The following is a 19,170-nucleotide window of genomic DNA, read 5'->3' on the forward strand; positions in this document are numbered from 1 at the left end:
GAAGCATACAGGACTGATATTAGGCTAACCTGCTTACAGCCTTATACTGTTTTCCAGCCGTTTTGGTGCTGAGGCACATCAAAGATCCAACCAGATCACCAAAGTCACCATAATGATTGTAAATAATAGAGATGATCTGATATGTTTGAGTGTTTGACTTCATATTATCAAAATGAATACGGAAGCGCGATGGTCGTTCAGATATGTTGGGTGATTTAGTAATAAAAACAGGTGCTGGTGTATATGGTACAAGGAGAAAAAGACACATGAACACATCCATCACTATGAAGTAACTACTTACACTATCTATAACAACTGCTGATATTTAAACCATCCTTAATCTGTTAGTTGTGCTGTTCCCACCTTTCTTTTGAAAGAAAATTAACAACTGACGTCCCACAGTTTGCTTTCTTTCAATTTCCTTTCATTATTTTATTTTAGGCTGTTTCATTTTTTTCTATTCTAATTTTGGAAGTTCGCTCACTCAGCTGAGTTTTGTCAGGGAGCTTGATAATAACAAGAAGAAGAAGAACTGCAGAGAAACGAGCAGTCGAAAACAAGAAAACGGCGTTTCATTACAGGCTTAGAAGGGTCCCTACAAACAGGAAGGCCCTGGGTAGATTTGTTGTTTCAAATCCAAATGGCTGTGGTTCTGAATGCACATTGCGGCACATTCTCTATACCCTCTATGAGGGCGTACGTTGAAAGGCATCTCGGCATTCCAGTTACATGAAGACTACGCAAGCTATAAATGGGTGCTAAAATCACACTGACATCACCATCTGAAGCCTTTGGCGTGCTGCCTTCACTTGCTGCTCGTACAGAAAAGCTTTCAAGTGGAAAGACTTTTTTCTTCCGTTTCATTTTCAGTTTAATCCCATTTATTCAAGTTTAGACAACAAAACTATTATTTGAGGTTAGGGAATGCACCCGTCATAGCTACAAAAATTTAAAATTCATTAAATGTATTTAATAGCTCAAATTAGAACAACAAATTCAACTTTTTTGACATAGGACAAATGAATGTCCAGTTCACAAGCACTGTATTGCACATACAGTCAGAGACTAGATTGAGTATCTCTTCGACCTTTCAAATAATCTTCCAGCAAACTTATACTAACCATGGATACTGAATGATTTGTAACTTTCCTATTTAGTTTGAAGGCAGCAGTTCTTCTTTCGTACTTCCTCCGAGCAGCTCGCCTGTACAGCCATTTTGATTTGCGACCGCATCGCCGGAACGAACCCGTCAGGCAAAGGTGGGAAATCTGTAAACTCAAAGCACAGCTTCAGTGTAAATTTCATCCACTCTTCTTTCCCATTATGGCCTAATTTAAATGAGTGAACCTTTGCTTGGTCGTTGAGAAAAATGTGGTGCTAACTGCTGGTTTTCAGACTCAGCCTAGCCTAGCTAATAGTAGCTCACGCTAGCATGGCTAAGCTTTCTTAGCTAAAAAAAAAAAAAATTAATTAAAAAAACAAAAAAGAACCAATGCACAATTCCCGAATTAATTTCAGTATCCTATGCAAGTAACGACACAATGTCTCACATTAGGTAGCGTCCTAACGTTAAGAGGGAAGTGTCTCCCAACGTACAGCTAGCCGGTCAGTTTGAAGTAGCGTTAGCACTTTTTTGCAGCTTGCAATTCTATTGCCATTTGGCAAGTGTAATTCTACACTGACACACCTCTCCATGTTGAGAGTGCACAATACAATTAAATGTAGCTGATCTGGGTGTTTCAGGTGTAAATCGTGAAAGGAGCAATGTGGGACCAGGGAGGACAGCCCTGGCCGCAATGGCCTCTTAGCCAGCAGCAGTGGATGCAATCTTTTCAGCATCAGCATGATCCAGGTTAGTGAGTGATGCTCATGCACCACAAATGGCATTTTTGCTCCCTCAATAAAAAAAAAATCTAAATATTTTACAATGGATTCAAAAACTGTACTGGCAACTAGTCTTAATGCACTTTTTTCCAGGTCAGGTGGACTGGGCAGCCCTGGCGCAAGCATGGATAGCCCAAAAAGAGTCTACAGGAGGAGAGCAGCAGAACATCCAGCCCAATGGTCAGGACATCCCAGGCCTCGAATCTGTTGGACAGAATAATCACAGCAACTTTCAGGGTGACCCAGCATTTGGCAGAATGTGGCAACCAGGTACACAATTAAGCCTTTGAGCCATGGCTCTCCCCCTGGAAAAAAAACAAAAAACTGTGGAGATTTCTCTTGTGGCTTGTTTAAGTATTTTGTGTTTAACAGAATGGGGAATGCATGGCCAGCCCCCTCCTCCTCCACCCCCTGACCAGGCCTGGATCCCTCCAGGGTCAGGACCAATGGATGTGGTGAACCCCAGCGAGGACAGCAACAGCCAGGACAGCGTGGAATTCAACTCTGAAGCCCACCATGGGGTTTACCCCCAGAACAGCCATGGGTATGGGGCACAGCCCGACAGCTACGCCATGGCCCCCATGGCCATGAACCAGTTTGATTATCAGGTATGCAGATGCTACGGTAGAAACTGTTGAAGCGTTTTGGTTTTAGTGTGACAGCCAAGTAGCACGAGAAGGAGCAATCCATAGACACTCTGCCGGGTCCGAGCATCTAGGCGTATCAGTCGTTTGCTTTCTTGATGCTGTGCAGAGGAAGTGTTGGCTTGTTGAGGATCCAGCATGGTTTGTTATTACTTTATTTGTTGAGTTTTTTTCTTTTCCCCTTTTAACCCAAGTATACCTTTTAGCTCAGTAAGGAGTGGGGAAAGACAAAAGCAACCCCACACCTAGTGACTGCCGAAACAGAGGACCTTAAGTACTTAGAACTGACTTTAATTTTGAGTTTGTGCTGTCTCTCAACAGCATGGAGCTGCCTCATCATTTGCTCCGACACCAGCAGGCTTCCACTCCCCATACTGGCAGGGTCCTCCTCAGAACAGACGAGATGCCAGACCGCCTGGGTTTCGAGACAGGCCAAGATCCCCTATCCAGCTCCCTGTCAAACCTGAGGCCCCAGCAGCACCATTAGGTGAGTCCTGATGTCTGAATTAATTTTATTTTTTTTTAGTTATTTATTTAAATTCCTGAACTTTCTAGAAACATTTCAAGAAAATGGTATTGAGGTATGAGATAAATATCAGTAGATGACTATATGTTTAAATAATCGAAGTCCTTATTCCACCTGTGTTGGCTTCATTTTATATGCATACAAAAGGTATTTATAAAAATTTGGTTGGTTAAAAAAAAAGAGTCAAATTTAAATAGGTGATAGCTGTAGAAACCGATGCACCATATTAATACAACAACTTCTTTGTGTACATGGATTTGTACTGGAATAGTTTAATCGTTTGTAAAATATATGTGGATAACACGTTTGATCTCCAGATGCTGTAAAGAGACGCACACTACCTGCATGGATCAGAGAAGGTCTTGAAAAGATGGACAGGGAGAAGCAAAAGAAGCTGGAGCGCGAGCGGATGGAGAAGGAGCGTGCAGAAATGGCAAAAGATGACGTTAAAGGCCATGAGGCCGATGAGGGTGGTGATGGCCCACGTCTGCCCCGCAAGAGTAAATTTGTAAGGAACTCATTTAAGACCCATACTGCAAATAGTTTTGTTTTCCGTCTTTATCTGTAGCAATGATTGGCTATGTTTTCTTGATTGAAACTCATTCTTCTCTTCTGTTTGCATCAGGACAGTGATGATGAGGGCAATGATGATAATGACAACGAAGAAAAGATTTCACTAAAGAAAGCATTTTCTGCGCGGAGTCCCTCGCCCCCTGCAGAAGACAGTGAACCTGAAATGACTGAGGAGGAAAAGGAATTCCAGCTGGTCAGTTTGAACTTTCAAATTACATTCAAGTAGTCGGATTTGAGTGTGATTGTGTAGGTTCTCAGTCCGGGTCATGTTAGTTTTGAGTGTTTGAAAAGGAGGCAGCTGGACTTCTTTTCTGATTTGTGGAGGTGAAATGTGTTTACAAACCAAAAACGTCCAGTTGACTCCTTTTTGAGCGCTTGATTTTAATCTAATTGTTGAAATTGATAAAATATTGAGATGTTTGTTAATTTTTCCTTGTTTTAGATGGTGATGACAAAAACACTCCTGACAGAGATCCTTCTTGAGGTCACAAATGAAGAGATCCTGCATGTGGCTAGAGATACTCACAGGAAAGCCACTCGAGGTCTGGTCTTATATTTTCCTCTTTTTGCATTATCTCTGCTTGTCACAAAAACATTATGTTTAAATCTGGACAGAATTCGTTACGTGCCTCTTAAAATTACTCCGTAACACCCTGTAAGTGAGGGTGACTGAGCAGCATACATCAGAGTATGTCTGTCTGATATGCATTTCCAACCATTCTCTGCTAATGCATCAGGACACAGCAGAGCAGTGTTTGTCACAGACAGTATTGAAAACCTGTCATGGTATTGGAGGTGCTGCTGAATGGCTGTAAGACTGAATAAAGTCTCAGCGCTGACTCACCTGTAGATACAAGAGACTTCCTCCAGTGAAGTGACTGTGCATTAGTACAGATTGGTTCTTTCGCTCCTGTCCGACTGTTTGACTTGGATGTGTGACAGAAGTTTGTTTGTTAACCCTCTCTCTTTTCTCCATTTCTTTTGTTTTATTTTATATTTTTTTCTCTTGTTACCAATGGCAGCTCTTGTGAATAGTGCTTTATCTGTGGCCCCCATCCCTTTCTCTAGCGACTCTTGCCTTTGAGAAAATGGCAGTATGTGTTTTAACATGTTGTTCCTGTTGTTGATGTGAATCAAAGCTCCTGCAAAACAGCTGGCACAGTCAAGTGCACTGGCTTCTCTGACCGGTCTCAGTGAGTATCCCTTTTTCTGTCACTGGTGGGGAGGGAAGGGAAATTTCTTTGATTTATAGTCGGGGTTATTAGTCGGAACGTGGGAAAAGCTGTTGGCACAAAGCGTGACACCCAATATTTCACTGCTACTATTTAAGGCAAAAGTGGCATCTGACTTGCTTTTTAGATCTGTGCTTTGAAATTAGAAGCATGCTCTCAAAGACATTACAGACTGTTGAAAGTGTTTAAGAGCTGTATGTGTACTCTTTGTTAATAAGAGGTTTACTGGTGTGAAGTATAAAGTTAAACAAGATTAAGTGCCTTTCATGGGGACCTTGAGTTTGGATTGAGTGGTTTCATAAGTGGAACCTGATTTGAGAGCGGATCTTAACAGTTTCCAACACTCAACAACCTGGGGGCTCTGTTGTGGCAGGCGGGCTCGGTGACTATGGTTCAGATGAGAGCGAGGATGAGGATGGCCGTAGCGTCCGAGGATCCGAATCCTCAGACACAGATGAGGAAGAATTACGTCACCGCATCCGGGAGAAGCAGGACGCGTTCCGCCGCAAAGAGCGGGAGATGCAGCTGCTGCAAGAGAAACAAGCTCAGGAGGCGCTGCTAGCACGTGGTAAATATTAAATGACATTTGTGCAATGTGTGTTACTAGTTCACTTTTAACCTGAGTCTTTGTTTTCTGTTTGTACAGAAGAGATGGCAAAGGAGAGATTAAGTAAAGAAAGGGGGGAATATGATGAGAGTCAGTCAGAATATCCACACAAACAGGACATGAAAGAGAGGGAGGCAGAGCCCTTGGCAGACAGGCGCAGGTCCCGTAGTGAGAGGGAGGGTAGTGAGGGAAAGCATTCAGGCAGAGGGAAGGAACGCTCAGGGAGAGGCGGCAGCGATTCTCCCGCCAATGGTCACAGCAGCAGCTCCCGCTCCACCTCCAGCCACAGCAGCAGTCGATCTTCCTCCTCCTCATCTTCTTCCTCAGCATCTTCCCGTAGCTCCTCTCGATCTTCCTCCCCGCGAAGGAAAAGGAGACGTAGTCGCTCCTCATCCCACAAAACCCGGCAGCGCAGCCGCAGCCACAGCTCACACAGGCATCGTAGTGATCGCAGTGAGAAGGGCAGGGACAGGAGGAGGAGCAGTGCAGAGCGATCAGGCCGCCACAAGAAAGATCGCAGTGATTCCAGGGAGCGCAGGAGTCGAAGGAGTAGATCTAGGTCCAGAGACAGGGCCAGAGAGAGGGCCAGAGGAAGTCGCAGTCGCAGCAGAGACAGGGAGAGGGATAGAGAGAGGAAAAGGAGCCGGGAACGCAGGGACAGCAGTCATAGTCGCAGCAGCAAACATAAACAAAAGGCCTCTAGCAAAGACAGAGAGAGGAGGAGGGAAAGGAGTCGTAGTCATGAGAAAGACAAGAAAAAGAAGGATAAAGATAGAGACAAAGAGGTGGATAAAAAGAAGGAAAAGCCAAAGACCAAAGAGAAGGAAAAGGAGAAGGAAAAAGGGAGCTCTGTAGTTAGTGAAGAGAATGGCAAATCGAAGAAAAGGAAAGAGAGCGAGTTAGGAACCGATTCTCAAACCGACAAGCACTCGCGACATGATAGTAAAGCCAGCAAGAAGGGCTCGGCCAAAGCTAGCAAGAGGCACTCAGACTCTGACTCAAGTAGATCCCCCTCCCCTGAAGTTAGCAAGGAAAAAAAATATAAGAAATCCAAACGTAGTCGCTCAAGATCGACGGAAAAATCTCACAAGTCTGGTAAGAAGGCAAGCCGCAAACACAAGTCTAAGTCGCGATCAAGGTAGTATTCGTTTTTTTCTCTTTCAAAATACTGTATAATACTGTTTTCATTGTGATTTCTCTCGAGTCTTTGATCTGTTTTAGTAGCTGAGAGGAAAGTGTTGGCTGTTATGAAAATTTAATGTTTAATACAGCTACACGTGCCTGACTGTGTAAAGTCAAGTCTCATGAATTAAAGGCTTAAATCTTTCACAACGGTTTCTATGTCAAATGCAAATATGCCATGACTGAATACTAGCAAGTACCGCTTCCCTAGAACATCTGCATCTGCCTGATTTGTCTGGTTCCTGGCCAAAATAGAGGGCGAAAATGTCAAATTGAGCCAAACAAACAAACTTGCCTTTTCGCCATGTTCTGCAGTTTAATTTGCATCTGTAGAATTTGTATAACATCAGTTTTTATGGAAGTTTTCTGCCGTATTTATAGTCTTGACAGTATTTTTGGTGAAACGTGTTTTGTTCTGTTGTGCACTGCAATCAGTGTCATTAGAGCAGGAATAATGTCGTGTTCATAACTTTCTTTCAGGTCGACGTCTCCCTCCCGTCGTAGCAGACGCTGAGGAGCACAGTCACTGCCCTGATCTGTGCACTTTGCCATTTTAAATTCCATGAGTTGAACAGGCTTGTCTCATTATAGAGGCAGTTGTGTAGGTGAAAACCCCCTCATACTTTTCTTTTACTGTAAATATGTTCTTTTTAAAGTGTGCCTGAAGAACAAGTTTGAATGGTAGGAGTTTCCATTATCATGCACAGTTTAATTACACACTAAAAAACTCAAGTGAAACTGTGTATATTTTAAAAAAAAGATTAACTTTTTCTCCAATTATTGTAAGATGTCTAATAAACTGTTTCTTGTCTTGCCTCACTACCTCTCTGACCTTAATTCAGTATTTACTAACACAGTATTTAATGATGCGTGTTACAATTGCATTAAACTTAACCATACAAAGCAGGATCCTGCTACTTCCCTGAGATTACAATAATTCACACTTTAAGGCTGCATGTGTTCAGCTGTCAGTGCTGCTGGATGGAAGTAGTGTTAATCATGTGATGCAAAAACCGTGCATTGATAGAATGAATGGTAGAAAGTAACTTAAAACATTTTCTCAGTTTTCTGAAGAACGGTTGCTTTGTCCTTAAGTATTTACAAGTTATGCTACTTCTGTTCCACTAGGTACTGCAAATGGTGCACTTTGTATTCCTTACCATATATTTTAAAGCTTTAGAGTGTCACTTTTTAAACTAAATCTACAAGTTTGTTGCTGTTTTGTTATAGATAAAGCAATGCAGCAATATTTAAGTCATTAAATAAGTTATTTTAATCAAATCAATTTAGATCTACAACATCAAAATGTAACTTAGAAATCTAAAAGGTTGTTTTGTATAATAACTTTTACTTTAGGAAAAAAATATTTTTTGATGCTGTAGTTAGGATAATGGTTTCTGTTTAAAGCATCAAATTGCTTGTTTGTTCATACTGAAAAACAATTATTCAATATAAAATAATATTAACACTTCAGTAGTTTCACTTCTTACATAACACATTGTTAAAGGCTCTCAGCTGCAGGTGAGCCTGAAAATCGTGCCCAGTGTTTGGTACACCATTGTTTCTGATCTTTCTTTTTTTTTTTTTTCGTTCTTTTTTTTTTTAAAATCCTGGAACATAAAAATATAACATGAGCACATCCAGACAGTTTACTGAAAGGTGATGCTTGGATTTGGCCTTGGGAAAAAAACCCAACTCTTCATGTAATGCATCCTAACACTGAGTCCAAGCGCTGACAAATGGGGAGCACAGGTTAGTGTACCACATGAGTACTTGAAGCCTGTGCAGGTTAAATGCTTAATCACATTTGGAATTTGGAGACAACAGTCAACACAAAAATCTTCATCTCACGTCCTTCAAACCATTCAGCTGTTTCCACTGTGCCAGAAACGCTCTTGTCATAGGTGATCTTACTGTTTTGTTCCACATGTGAACATAATACAAGTTATCACAAATTACACCCTAGTAGTAAAAAATAGTCATCAGTAACATATGATTGGCCAGTGAAGTTATCAGTTTTGGTTTTTCCCCAATGAGTAAACTTTTTTTTCTGTTTGTACAGAGATGATTGGCACCTTAAAAAAATGAAACTATAGTTAAATGTTTGATCAGGCATTACAACTGAGAGTATGACTCCCACAAATCCATTTTAAAACATAAATTTAAAAAACTGGGAACAAACAGAAAGCTGTCGAACTTTCATTTCCTACTGTGCAAACACTGATTTTTAGTGAGCGATTTGCAATATCCGATTTCTTTACTGATGGATCCTATTAACCAGCAAGTGATTACTGGGTAAAAAAGTGTATTGGACAAATGAAACAAACCAAAGTCATTAGACTCTACATTGTCCAGTTGGTCAGGTCTCAACTGGGACTTTTTAATTTTTAAACAATTAAGGAAGAACTTGGCATACTTTTACTGCTCATATTTATTTTTTCGAATACCATAGAGCAGACACAAGCAGTCAAAAAAGAAAACTGGCATAGCATAAAATTAAATACATAAAATATAAATAAATGAAGAGTGGCAGAGGCACTGGGTCCTTAGCAGCTCAAGAGGAAGTGGGGAATAATTGAAAAAGATAGTCAACGTCAATGATGACGAAACTGAAAATAGTAACTAATCTGGAAGCAGGCTTTACATTGTAGGGGAGCATCTCGCTGGTTTTACCTGAGAGGCCCGAGAAACTAGAGTGGAGAAGTGGGCTCATCTCCAAAGGCAGAGGAGGGCAGCAGTGCAACGGCGACGGTGAGAGCTGCGCTTAAATCTCAGCGTAGAAGAAGAAGGAAAACCAGCGACGCTGAACTCCAAAGACGAAGAAGACTGTTTATTATGAACTTCACAGCTAGTACCTCGATGGTTTTATGACATGTACTCCAACAAGTTTCGCCGCCTCATGTTAGGGCTGCACTGCCTTAAAACGACCGCTGTTTGCGGCCTGACCCAGAGGGCCGCAGGTCGAAGCGGGTTCGGCTGGACTGCGGTGTATAAACAGCGGACACTGTGGCTGCAGAGGAGCGCCTGTCGGGAGATAGAACGACGTGCTGTGCTCCGTCATAACGGGTATTTAGCAGACACACTCGTGTGGTGACACCTTCCTTTACAGTGCCACACTGTATAAGAATATTTGGGGGGCCGGAAGCAGGGCTAGAAATCGGTATTCAAGTTTGAATGAAAGAAAGAAAGAAAGAAAGAAACTGTAAAACCCAGTGAAATTTAGCAGCATACAGCTACTGCTTAGACTAAGAGGTCCGAGGCTCACCCTGATAGCTCTACGTCTCTGGACAGCTGATACATAGTGCATCATAAATATGTTACGGAAATAATTCTAATTACTACTCTGAAATTTAATACAAGCATCCTCTTGCATCCAGAAAGATAGTCAGGTTTGTCATTTTGTTAAATTAAATGTGTGATGCTCCTCCAATGCACTGCCTTATAGTCAAAGTATCTTAAAGTTGAATATCTTTGTGGATGGTAACATATTAGAAAGTCTTCCAAGCAGATTATCTCTGCACAAACCGATTCATTGCTTACATACACGATTTTCAGTGAGCGTCACTTCATGTGTCCTGTGGCTGAACACTTTTCACCAAATTTTTTAGAACATTAAAAATGCTACCTTTTTCTTTTACTCAAGTGATAGCATTTTGAGCATGTGACTTATGCATGAACTAAAAAACAAAATTCGGCACAATTCAGCATTTGTAAAAATTTGCACGTCACCAGAGACTGCATCGTTACCGAACCATTTTACACGGTTTTTTTTACATGTCTTTACTTGGTTTTAGCAAGATGAACTGAATGAAATGGGTACCGAGGGTCAAATACCAGCACAACCTTTTGTTTTAGAATTTGCATTTGCAATTTGCATCTTCAGAAACTATATGTTTGATGTCAGTAACAAAAGGACTTGGTATTTTGCTTGTTAGATTAACTCATTTTTTTTCAGTTTTACTGCACTCAGTATGTCCAAAGTATGATGAGCACAGCAGAATGCAAAATACTGGATAGGATAAGAAAAACAGTAAGCTCACATATGAGAGCCAATGATACTGATATTGGTACATAGCCCAACACAGTGCATCCAGAAAGTACACGACTGCTGGTGTTTCATCATGTTACATCCTCATTCCAAAATGATTAAATTCATTATTTACCTAAAAAATCCACACAATACCCCATAGTGACACGGTTAATAAAATGTTTGCTTTAAATTCTTTTAAATTTACTAAAAATAGCAAACAAATATGTTTACATATGTATTCAAAGCCCCTGCTATGACACTCAAAATCATGTACATCCTGGTTCCACTGGTCATCTGATGATTCTATAACTTGATTGGAGTCCACCTGTCTAAATAAGGTCCCATAGTTAACAGTGCATGTTGGAGCACAAACAAAGCAAGGAATTGTCTGCAGACCTCTGACACAGGATTTTATTGAGGCACAAATCTGGAGAAGGTTACAGAAAAATTACTCTTCATCAAAAGTATCACCATCATCTGTAAATAGAAGTTCTGCCTGAGTCAGGCAGGTGACCAAGAAAGCGATTGTCAGTCTGACAGAGCTCCAGCGTGGAGAGAGGAGAAACTTCCAGAAGGATAATCATTTCTCCAGCATTGTGCTAATCAGGCCTGTATGGGAGAGGGTCAGACAGAAGCCAATTCTCAATAAAAGGCACAAGACAGCCCACCTGGAGTTTACCAAAAGTCACTTGAAGGACTCTCAGACCATGAGAAACAAAGTTCTTGAAATTGAAACAAAGATTGAACTCTTTGACCTGAATGCTAAACATCATGTCTGGTGGAAACAAGGTATCGCTCATCACCTGGCCAATACCATCCCTACAGTGAAGCTTGGTGGTGGTAGAATCATGCTGGGAGATGTTTTTTGGCAGCAGGAACTGGGAGACTAGTCAGCCTTAGTGTGGATCTCAGACTGGGGCGATGGTTCATCTTCCAACAGGACAACAACCCTAAGCACACAGCCAAAATAACAAAGGAGTGACTTTAGCCAGAGCTCAGACTTGAACATGATTGAAGTTTGAGATCTGAAAATGGCTGTGTACCAACTCCCACTCTGTCCAACCTGATGGAGCTTGAGAGTTTCTGCAAAGAAGAATGAGAGAAACTGCCCAAAGATAGGTGTGCAAAGCGAGTAGCATCAAACTGAGCAAAGACTTTGAATACTTACATGGCATATTTTTTTTTTCTATTTTTAATAAAATTGCAAGAATTTCGAGCAAACCTTTTTACTCATTATGAAGTGATAATCGAGTCCATGTTGGAATAAGGCTTTAACATGACAAAATGTGGAACAAGTGAAGCGCTGTGTATACTTTGGAATATGTGGGCAAACAGCTCGACTCAACACAGCTGTCGGGCTACTCAGCTGCAGGTTCTGGAGAAGAATTTTGAATCAAAAAGTATAGTGAGATTTTTATTATTTATAATCGACACTATAGAACAGTCTTTTGTTGGTTCCTTGTTTATTTGGCTTGGTTGTTTCCACTTTAATGCCTGTTTTTTTTGTTTTTTGTTTTTTTTCCACATGCAGCGTTCGGTCAGCCTCTCACAGCACCGTGGACCCTGATGAACTGAGGAAGTTCCGGTCGTTGGCAAACAAGTGGTGGGATGAACAGGGAGAATTTGCAGCTCTTCACGCCATGAACGACCTGAGGGTGCCTTTTATACGGTACACAATCCGCCCGTCAATCATCATCAGAGGCGCCAACAGATGGTGTCAACATAACATAACCCAAAGGAAAGCCGGGCGGCCTCGTGGTATCTGAAAGCAACTTGTGAGGATACAAGGAAAAATAAGAGAAATTGAAAGTGACAGGGTTCTTCCAAATATCAGTACATTTTCAGCCAATAGTGTTTCAGCTGCTTTGGCTCTACACGTGTGCATGTTTTGGGGGTCGGCTGGGGCTGTTTTGATTGATAAGATCTGTTGTTCAGGACCCTTTGCTGTAATCATGACAGCCATCCAGCCAAGAGCCCAGTGCTGTGTTCCCCTCCCCCACCCTGGGATCTTCTTGGTGGTGGTGGTGGTGATGATGATGTGTGCTTATGGTGACAGTATGACAGATCTAGTGTCAGTGATGTCTGAGTGGGGATGATTTGCCCAATAAGATTTTACCCTCAGGGCAAGTTGAAATGAGAGACAGCAGCAGTGCTGCCACTGTTGCTGCTGGAGCTCTGCGACTCTGATAGTTCATCCTGCCATGGTGCCTTATTTTCTTCATTGTTTCAGTGTGTGCTTTAGTTCTGTAATACATGGTGTTGTACACAGACTCAGGATCTGTGCAGATACCCCGCGTAGTAACCAAATGCAATGTCTTTAACAAAACAGGGTTTAGTGTTTGATTTGTCTTAGTTATTAGCAAAATGGTCTACTTCTATTTTGTCCTCAAAATGTTACACTGACAGCAATACAGTGAATCATAACTATACATGCAATGGTGACAAATTAAAGGAAAAAAATCTGCCCTTTATTGTGTGGAATTCGGAGTTTCCATCATACTTGTCCTCTTATCAAAGGATACAGATTTATGGAGTGGTCTTTTCCAAGATGGCAGTTGTAACCTTCTGTAGGACATGAGTGGGTCACTGAAAGGTTTGATTATTATGAAAATGATGCGAACCATATGCTACAGTTTTCACAGTCAGCTGATCTCAACGAAGTGGAACACGGAGATATTTGGATCCATGTGATAGATGGCTTACTCTACCAGCATCACCAAAGTGAGGGAACACAGTATGATAGGGAAAAAAATGTAGAGGTCATTATTTGACTTTTTATTCATTGTGTATGCAAATTTACCTGTTTGACAAAATGTTTACCCACAGTTTCTAAAATATAAAGTTGGAAAACACTCAGAAATACTTCAGGTTTGAGACTGAATTTCTTTTTGGGGTTTTTGGTTCATTAAGTCAAAGTAAATTTTATGAAAATAATCACTGAGTTCATGCTAACCGTAATGGTTTATTATGTGCTGATAGTTCAGCAGTAGCTTTTGTCTGGCTCTGTCTGGGTGGTGGTAGTGCGAGGAGGTAGTTAGATGGATGCAAGTATATTTTGGCACCTTAGCAGAGCTTTAATGACGAGCATGATGTGCAGTCAGGTCTCAGCCTGTTCCCATGTTTCGGGCCTCAGGCAGGAGGCTGTCGGACTGCATATCGGGGAAGGAAGTGAGGATGTTTATTTGCTGGCTGACACTGTTGCTCGGAGCGATTTGAGAGAAGATGGTGTAATACAGCATGGAGTTACCCCTACACTTCCTCATGCTAAGCGGCTTCTCATAGACTTTGGAGGTTCACAATTTCATATCTGCCCAATGTTCTTTTACTTTTAAGCGTTAGGTCTGTTGTAGAGTATTCTGAAATATCTTGAAGACTTGGGAATGGGAGATATATTTTTATATGTTTTTACCTTGCACAGGGATAACCTGCTGAATGTGCACAGAGCGCGCCATCCCGGGAAGCCACTTGCAGGACTGAAGATCCTGGACGTCGGTTGTGGAGGAGGCCTGCTCACAGAGGTAAAAAGTGTCCGAAAGCTGCGGACTCAGAGCAAACAACAGCGCCAAAGAAAAGCGTCTTTCCTGCTACATATTATCTGTCCGGGCGCAATTGTTTCAATTGCTACCTTTCACGTCACATTGAGTCTTTTCTTCCCTCGTGCAGCGTAAATATGTGCCTTCGATGTGCTTCAGTGCCAGGCTTCTCACATGCATACGCAGCAGTGCCCGGATAAACATTTCAACGTCAGCCCGGTGCTCGTTCTGCTTTGATCTGACTGGTCACGGCGTGGTGGATCGGACAGTCGGTCGTTTACAGTTGTTTATCTGTTTGTTAGCGCTGATAGCTGCATGACCGGGACGGAGCTTTGATGCGAGCTGAGGACTCACCAGCTGTGCTGTGTGATCTCTGAAGACAAAATCAGGTCCTGTTCTTGTACAGCTCTGTCACACAGGTTGTCTTATTGAGACACAGACACACATGATAAGAGCGCCTGTTAAGGCTGTGACTGTTATTGTGTGTCTGACCGTCTCTTAGCTAACAGTCCTACCATCACACGGGATCAGCAGCGGAAGGATGGATATCAGGCCCCTGGGCAAAAAAGCTCTTCAGTCAGACTTGGATGTTTAGCTTTTGTCCACAGGAGGGCACCGTTCACACCAAACCCTTATTTAGTGCATGTTCCTGCATATCGCTGCTATGTTTTTTCCCACTCTCTTTACAGTGCCAGCACAGCGTCTTGTGGAGATGAAATGGTGCATTACTGCCATAATTGATATTGTTTTAAATTTCATGAGTTGTTTATTTATTTATTTTTTACTCAACAACCACAAAATCTCTTGTATTAATTGACATGTTTTAGATATATTATAAAAGCCTAACATTGAATTCAAATAACTGTCATTCGACCTACACTGTGCTGTATTTACCTGCATGTAAAACAACAGTCCCCATTTACTAGTTCTCTTCTTATGAAGATGGACAGGTTATGGATGAGTGTGGATAAAGTGAATGATGGAAGTCAGGAAATTTTTTCTCTCGTTAAATTTTGTATTCCAGAATTTAATAGTTCATGCAAATCTGTGCCTATTACCCCCCCAGTGAATATATTACTGTAGGTAAACATAAGGCGTGTGGAAATGTGAGTTCCAACACATAATCAGTGACTTCAGTCAAATGAGCACAGCATCCTGAAGAAGACAGGTTAGATAACAAAGCAGTAACACTTCAAGTTTGTTAGTACAACATTATTTGTTTGTAAGAGTCAAGTTTTTCTACTAAGACTAAGTAAAATATGAGTTATTGTGATACATATATATTTTTTTATAATGCAAGACAAATGTTGCTCATATTGTTAGCTGTTGTGGTTGAACAGTGACTTATTTTTTAAGTATTTAGCATAGTTAATATGATTGATGTATAATGTTGTATTTGTCATCCAAAGAGGACAATGAAAAATCTTATTCTTATTCCTCAAAGCTAATGCAACTAATATATTATTCATTTAAAATGTGTGCTTTGTCTACTTTTATCATTTTTAATATGGTTTTGTACTGTCTGTTCTTCTTTTAAGTGAATCGTATTCGACTCTGCTTTTTTTAAAAAAAAGTTTGACATGCAGTTCTCTGCTCCTCATCCTCCTCCAGCCCCTGGGTCGTCTGGGAGCTAAAGTTTTGGGTATAGATCCAGTGGAAAACAGCATTGGCACCGCCCAGCTGCATTCGTCCTTTGACCCGGACCTATGTGAGCGGGTGTCCTACCAGGTGTGCACCCTGGAAGAGCTCTCAGGAGGAGAGGATGAAGGAGCGGGACACTTTGATGCCGTGGTGGCGTCTGAGGTTGTGGAACATCTGGCTGACCTGGAAACGTTCGCCTTCTGCTGCAGCCAAGTGCTAAAGGTGCTGTTTGTTGTTTTATTGTTTCGTTTTGTTTTTTAATACTTTGACTCTGATATTTGTGTATTAATACTGCACTTGTGTTTGCATATCAGGTAGAGGTTCCCTCTCTCTGAATTAGACAGTTATGGGTGCCTGAGTCAGCACCGGGCCGGACGGGGTCTGTGGATGACCTGCTGTGTTTTTCTGTGTGTGCCTTGTACTTATCATTGAAAAGTTTCAGTGAAAGCCGTGGTCCATACTGCAGCCTGGGGGTCAGAATCTCCTAGGTTAGTGGGCCAAAAGTAGCTGAGAGGGAAAAAAAAAAAAGCTTAATGCATGAGGTTAAGTCATGACTGGACTTCTTTCTCTCTCTCTGGTCTAAATCTTTCTTCTGCACTTTCATTAAAAAAAACCCAAACATTTAAATGTACTTTTCTTGACCACGCATACATATATTTTTTTGATGCTCATGCTTTTATTTATTTTTTCTCTCCCCTCCTGTTCAACCTATTTTTCTTGGCCTTGTTGAACTTTGAGGTTTGGCATCCTTCCATGTCTCGCGCGCTGGATTTTGTCCTCTGAAAGCCTTAAATCCATTCTATAAATACCCTGCTGCCTCTCGTAGAAGAGCCTCCTCCCTTGTATGTCACCTGCAGAGGTGTCATGAAATGTGTTTCCAGAAGTAACGCAGTCTGTTTAATTTATATTTCATGAATCAAACCTTTCCATTTTTGCTCCCTGTGTGCAGCCAGGTGGCTCACTCTTCATCACGACTATAAATAAAACCAACCTGTCCTACGTGCTGGGCATTGTTGTAGCGGAGCAGCTGCTGCGCATCGTGCCCGACGGGACCCACGACTGGGAGAAGTTTGTCAGCCCAGTAGACCTGGAACGCCTCCTGGAGTCTCGTAAGTCCCTTTGGAGGGAGAAAAAAAGAAGCTCCCACTGACTATAGAAAACAGACTAAAAATTAAAATTTTATTTTATTTTTTTAAATAATTAGGTGGGCAAATCTATGTGGAACTAAGTAAATATACCATATTACAAAAGGTCGCTGCAAAATGTAAAAGTTTTTTTAAACAGCAGTAAATTTTGAGGATTTCTGTGTCCATAAATTGTCTGCAAAGCTCATTTTATAATTCATGTTCAGAAGTAGTGCGAAAAAAAAATCTAATTTTGCCTTTTGTGTTGACATCAGTGTCTTCCTTCTTTGTTAGATGGTTTCTCGGTGCAGTCTGTCAAAGGAATGCTGTACAACCCCCTGTCGGGAGCCTGGAGCTGGACCGACAGCACTGCCATCAACTACGCCCTCCACGCCGTCAAACTGAGAAAACAGGCTGAGGACAGCAGCCTCCACCCAGAGGACCACACCATAGAAAGTAGCAGCTGAGCCACGCCACTTGAGAAGAAATCCAAAAATGAGAAATAATAACTCAGACGCGAGCGGCCCTGACATCCTGTCGGCCAGCTGTGACGCAGCACATGAGACTGAGTTTATTCAAGGAAAGGGACAAACTGCCTGCAGATAGAATTAGAGATGTGCTGCATTTGGCAGACCCGTTGATGCTGTGCTGTGCTGTGCTGCGTGAGCGCTGAATACATGTCTAGTGTTTGATAAGCTGTGTAAAGCAACGGTGCATCCTTTAATTGTGTAATCATTTTCAGCATATGCTGTCCTGCGTCAGTGTGGTGTTTGAGGCTGAATAGTTAAAGGTTTGCAACATCCTCCATTAAAACTGACCTCACATCACTTTGATTTCTCAAGAATGAACGCATGAGAGTGAAAAATGTGATTTATTTGGAATGCTAACAAAAAACAAACAAACATGATTTCAGGTTTTTAGATGTTAATATTAATTTATATTTTGTGTCCACAGAGGGGAGGGGCAACTATTTCCTGTGGGATTATAAGGGGTCTGGTCTCATGTGGAAGTATTACATAATACAGATCTCCCTCGTGCAGAGAATAAGTCATGCTTGCATGATGGTCTTAAAGAGACCAGAAATATGACTGTAGAACATGTGCAGAAGCTAACAGAGCACACTGTGGGGACTGAGCACTACACCTATTTCAATTTCAGATATGTTGACATTTCACTGGTTTAAAAAAAAAAAAGCTCTTTGTATATACATATTTTAAAAAGAACTCTCCCTGTCACCCTCTGGGGGGTGGTATGTGTGTGCTCCTCACGTTCAGGTCCTCTACCAGAGGCCTGGAAGTTAGAGTGCTCTGTGCAGTATCTTAGCTGGTCCTTGGACTGCACTCTCCTGGATGGAGACCTTTGATGTTGTGCCTGGAATCTGCTCAAGCTAATTTTCCAGCTCCTTTATGCTTCTATTACCACTAGGACCACTTTGGACTTTACCTTCCACATCTGCTCCAGATGTTTCTTCAGCACCTGGTTCTCCATTTTCTTGTGCTCCTTCTTCCCGATGTTGCTGTCCGGTAGGATTACAACATCTATGACAACTGCGGTCTTCTGTTCCTTGTCAACAATCACTACAATACTGCTTGGTTTGCCAGCAGCTTCTATGTGGAAGTGGAAGTCCCACATGACCTTACTCCTGTTGTTCTCAACCACCTTTTGTGATTGAGGACTTTGGGACTTCTAGTCCATATGAAGCACAGATGTTCCTGTACACTATCACAGCCACTTGGTTGTGCCTCTACATCTATGCAGTTCCAGCTTGCTTCTTACATCCTATTACTATATGTTGGATAGTCTCTGGGGCACCTTTGCACACTGTTCAACTTTGTTCCCTTTGTAGACTCAACCCTCTATCTGATGCCTAGAGGCTGTTCTTGTGCTGCTGTGTTAGAGACTCTGCGCTGTGCTTTAAGTCTGTGTTGTGCCAGAAAAATGATTTCAGGAATTTGCCCCAAAATGATTGTCTATATTTAAACTGTTTTAAATGACTTGTCAACCCACAATCTGTCAAACACATGACAAGCATGTCTCTTAAGAATGATATCAAGCCATTTTGAGCCAGAAATAAAACAGTCCTGTCACAAGGTAAGAAGCTGCAGTCGGTTTTTGGCACTGTGACTTTTATGTATCCTATATTTATCTAGGTAAAGAGTGTCATTGACATCAAAAATGTATTTTTCAAGAGCGA

General features: G+C 41.7%; 2 protein-coding genes across 5 annotated transcripts; both read left to right on the plus strand.

Moving 5' to 3' along the window:
- The first annotated feature begins 1,162 nt into the window (after positions 1-1,162).
- Positions 1,163-7,467, plus strand: pnisr (PNN-interacting serine/arginine-rich protein). 4 transcript variants are annotated; one of them, XM_084942681.1, is made up of 12 exons: positions 1,163-1,259; positions 1,744-1,852; positions 1,978-2,154; positions 2,257-2,492; positions 2,850-3,015; positions 3,372-3,562; positions 3,680-3,820; positions 4,070-4,169; positions 4,767-4,820; positions 5,233-5,427; positions 5,506-6,604; positions 7,129-7,467. In XM_084942681.1, the coding sequence occupies exons 2-12, from the start codon at positions 1,765-1,767 to the stop codon at positions 7,160-7,162; spliced, it is 2,481 nt and encodes an 826-aa protein (XP_084798807.1). In that variant the 5' UTR covers positions 1,163-1,259; positions 1,744-1,764; the 3' UTR covers positions 7,163-7,467. The 4 variants fall into 4 exon arrangements, with proteins under 4 accessions (XP_084798807.1, XP_084798809.1, XP_084798808.1 ...); XM_084942683.1 differs by having other exon boundaries at positions 5,509-6,604; XM_084942682.1 differs by having other exon boundaries at positions 5,233-5,424.
- A 1,817-nt stretch (positions 7,468-9,284) lies between these two features.
- Positions 9,285-19,066, plus strand: coq3 (coenzyme Q3 methyltransferase). The gene is made up of 6 exons (XM_084942688.1): positions 9,285-9,714; positions 12,210-12,347; positions 14,097-14,196; positions 15,823-16,074; positions 16,802-16,961; positions 17,271-19,066. The coding sequence occupies exons 1-6, from the start codon at positions 9,521-9,523 to the stop codon at positions 17,441-17,443; spliced, it is 1,017 nt and encodes a 338-aa protein (XP_084798814.1). The 5' UTR covers positions 9,285-9,520; the 3' UTR covers positions 17,444-19,066.
- Positions 19,067-19,170: the final 104 nt, after the last annotated feature.

This window comes from Perissodus microlepis, chromosome 11 (genome assembly GCF_051167445.1).
Source record: "Perissodus microlepis isolate ML-2025 ecotype Zambia chromosome 11, ASM5116744v1, whole genome shotgun sequence".
Lineage (NCBI taxonomy): Eukaryota > Metazoa > Chordata > Actinopteri > Cichliformes > Cichlidae > Perissodus > Perissodus microlepis.

Bases quoted from the DNA above. Each gene is read 5' to 3' on its own strand.
- pnisr (XM_084942681.1), top strand. From the start codon at position 1,765: ATGTGGGACCAGGGAGGACAGCCCTGGCCGCAATGGCCTCTTAGCCAG. The intron at 2,155-2,256 runs GTACACAATTAA...TGTGTTTAACAG, and splicing joins TGGCAGAATGTGGCAACCAG to AATGGGGAATGCATGGCCAG. The intron at 3,016-3,371 runs GTGAGTCCTGAT...TTTGATCTCCAG, and splicing joins GGCCCCAGCAGCACCATTAG to ATGCTGTAAAGAGACGCACA.
- coq3 (XM_084942688.1), top strand. From the start codon at position 9,521: ATGTACTCCAACAAGTTTCGCCGCCTCATGTTAGGGCTGCACTGCCTT. The intron at 14,197-15,822 runs GTAAAAAGTGTC...ATCCTCCTCCAG, and splicing joins GAGGAGGCCTGCTCACAGAG to CCCCTGGGTCGTCTGGGAGC. The intron at 16,962-17,270 runs GTAAGTCCCTTT...CTTCTTTGTTAG, and splicing joins GGAACGCCTCCTGGAGTCTC to ATGGTTTCTCGGTGCAGTCT.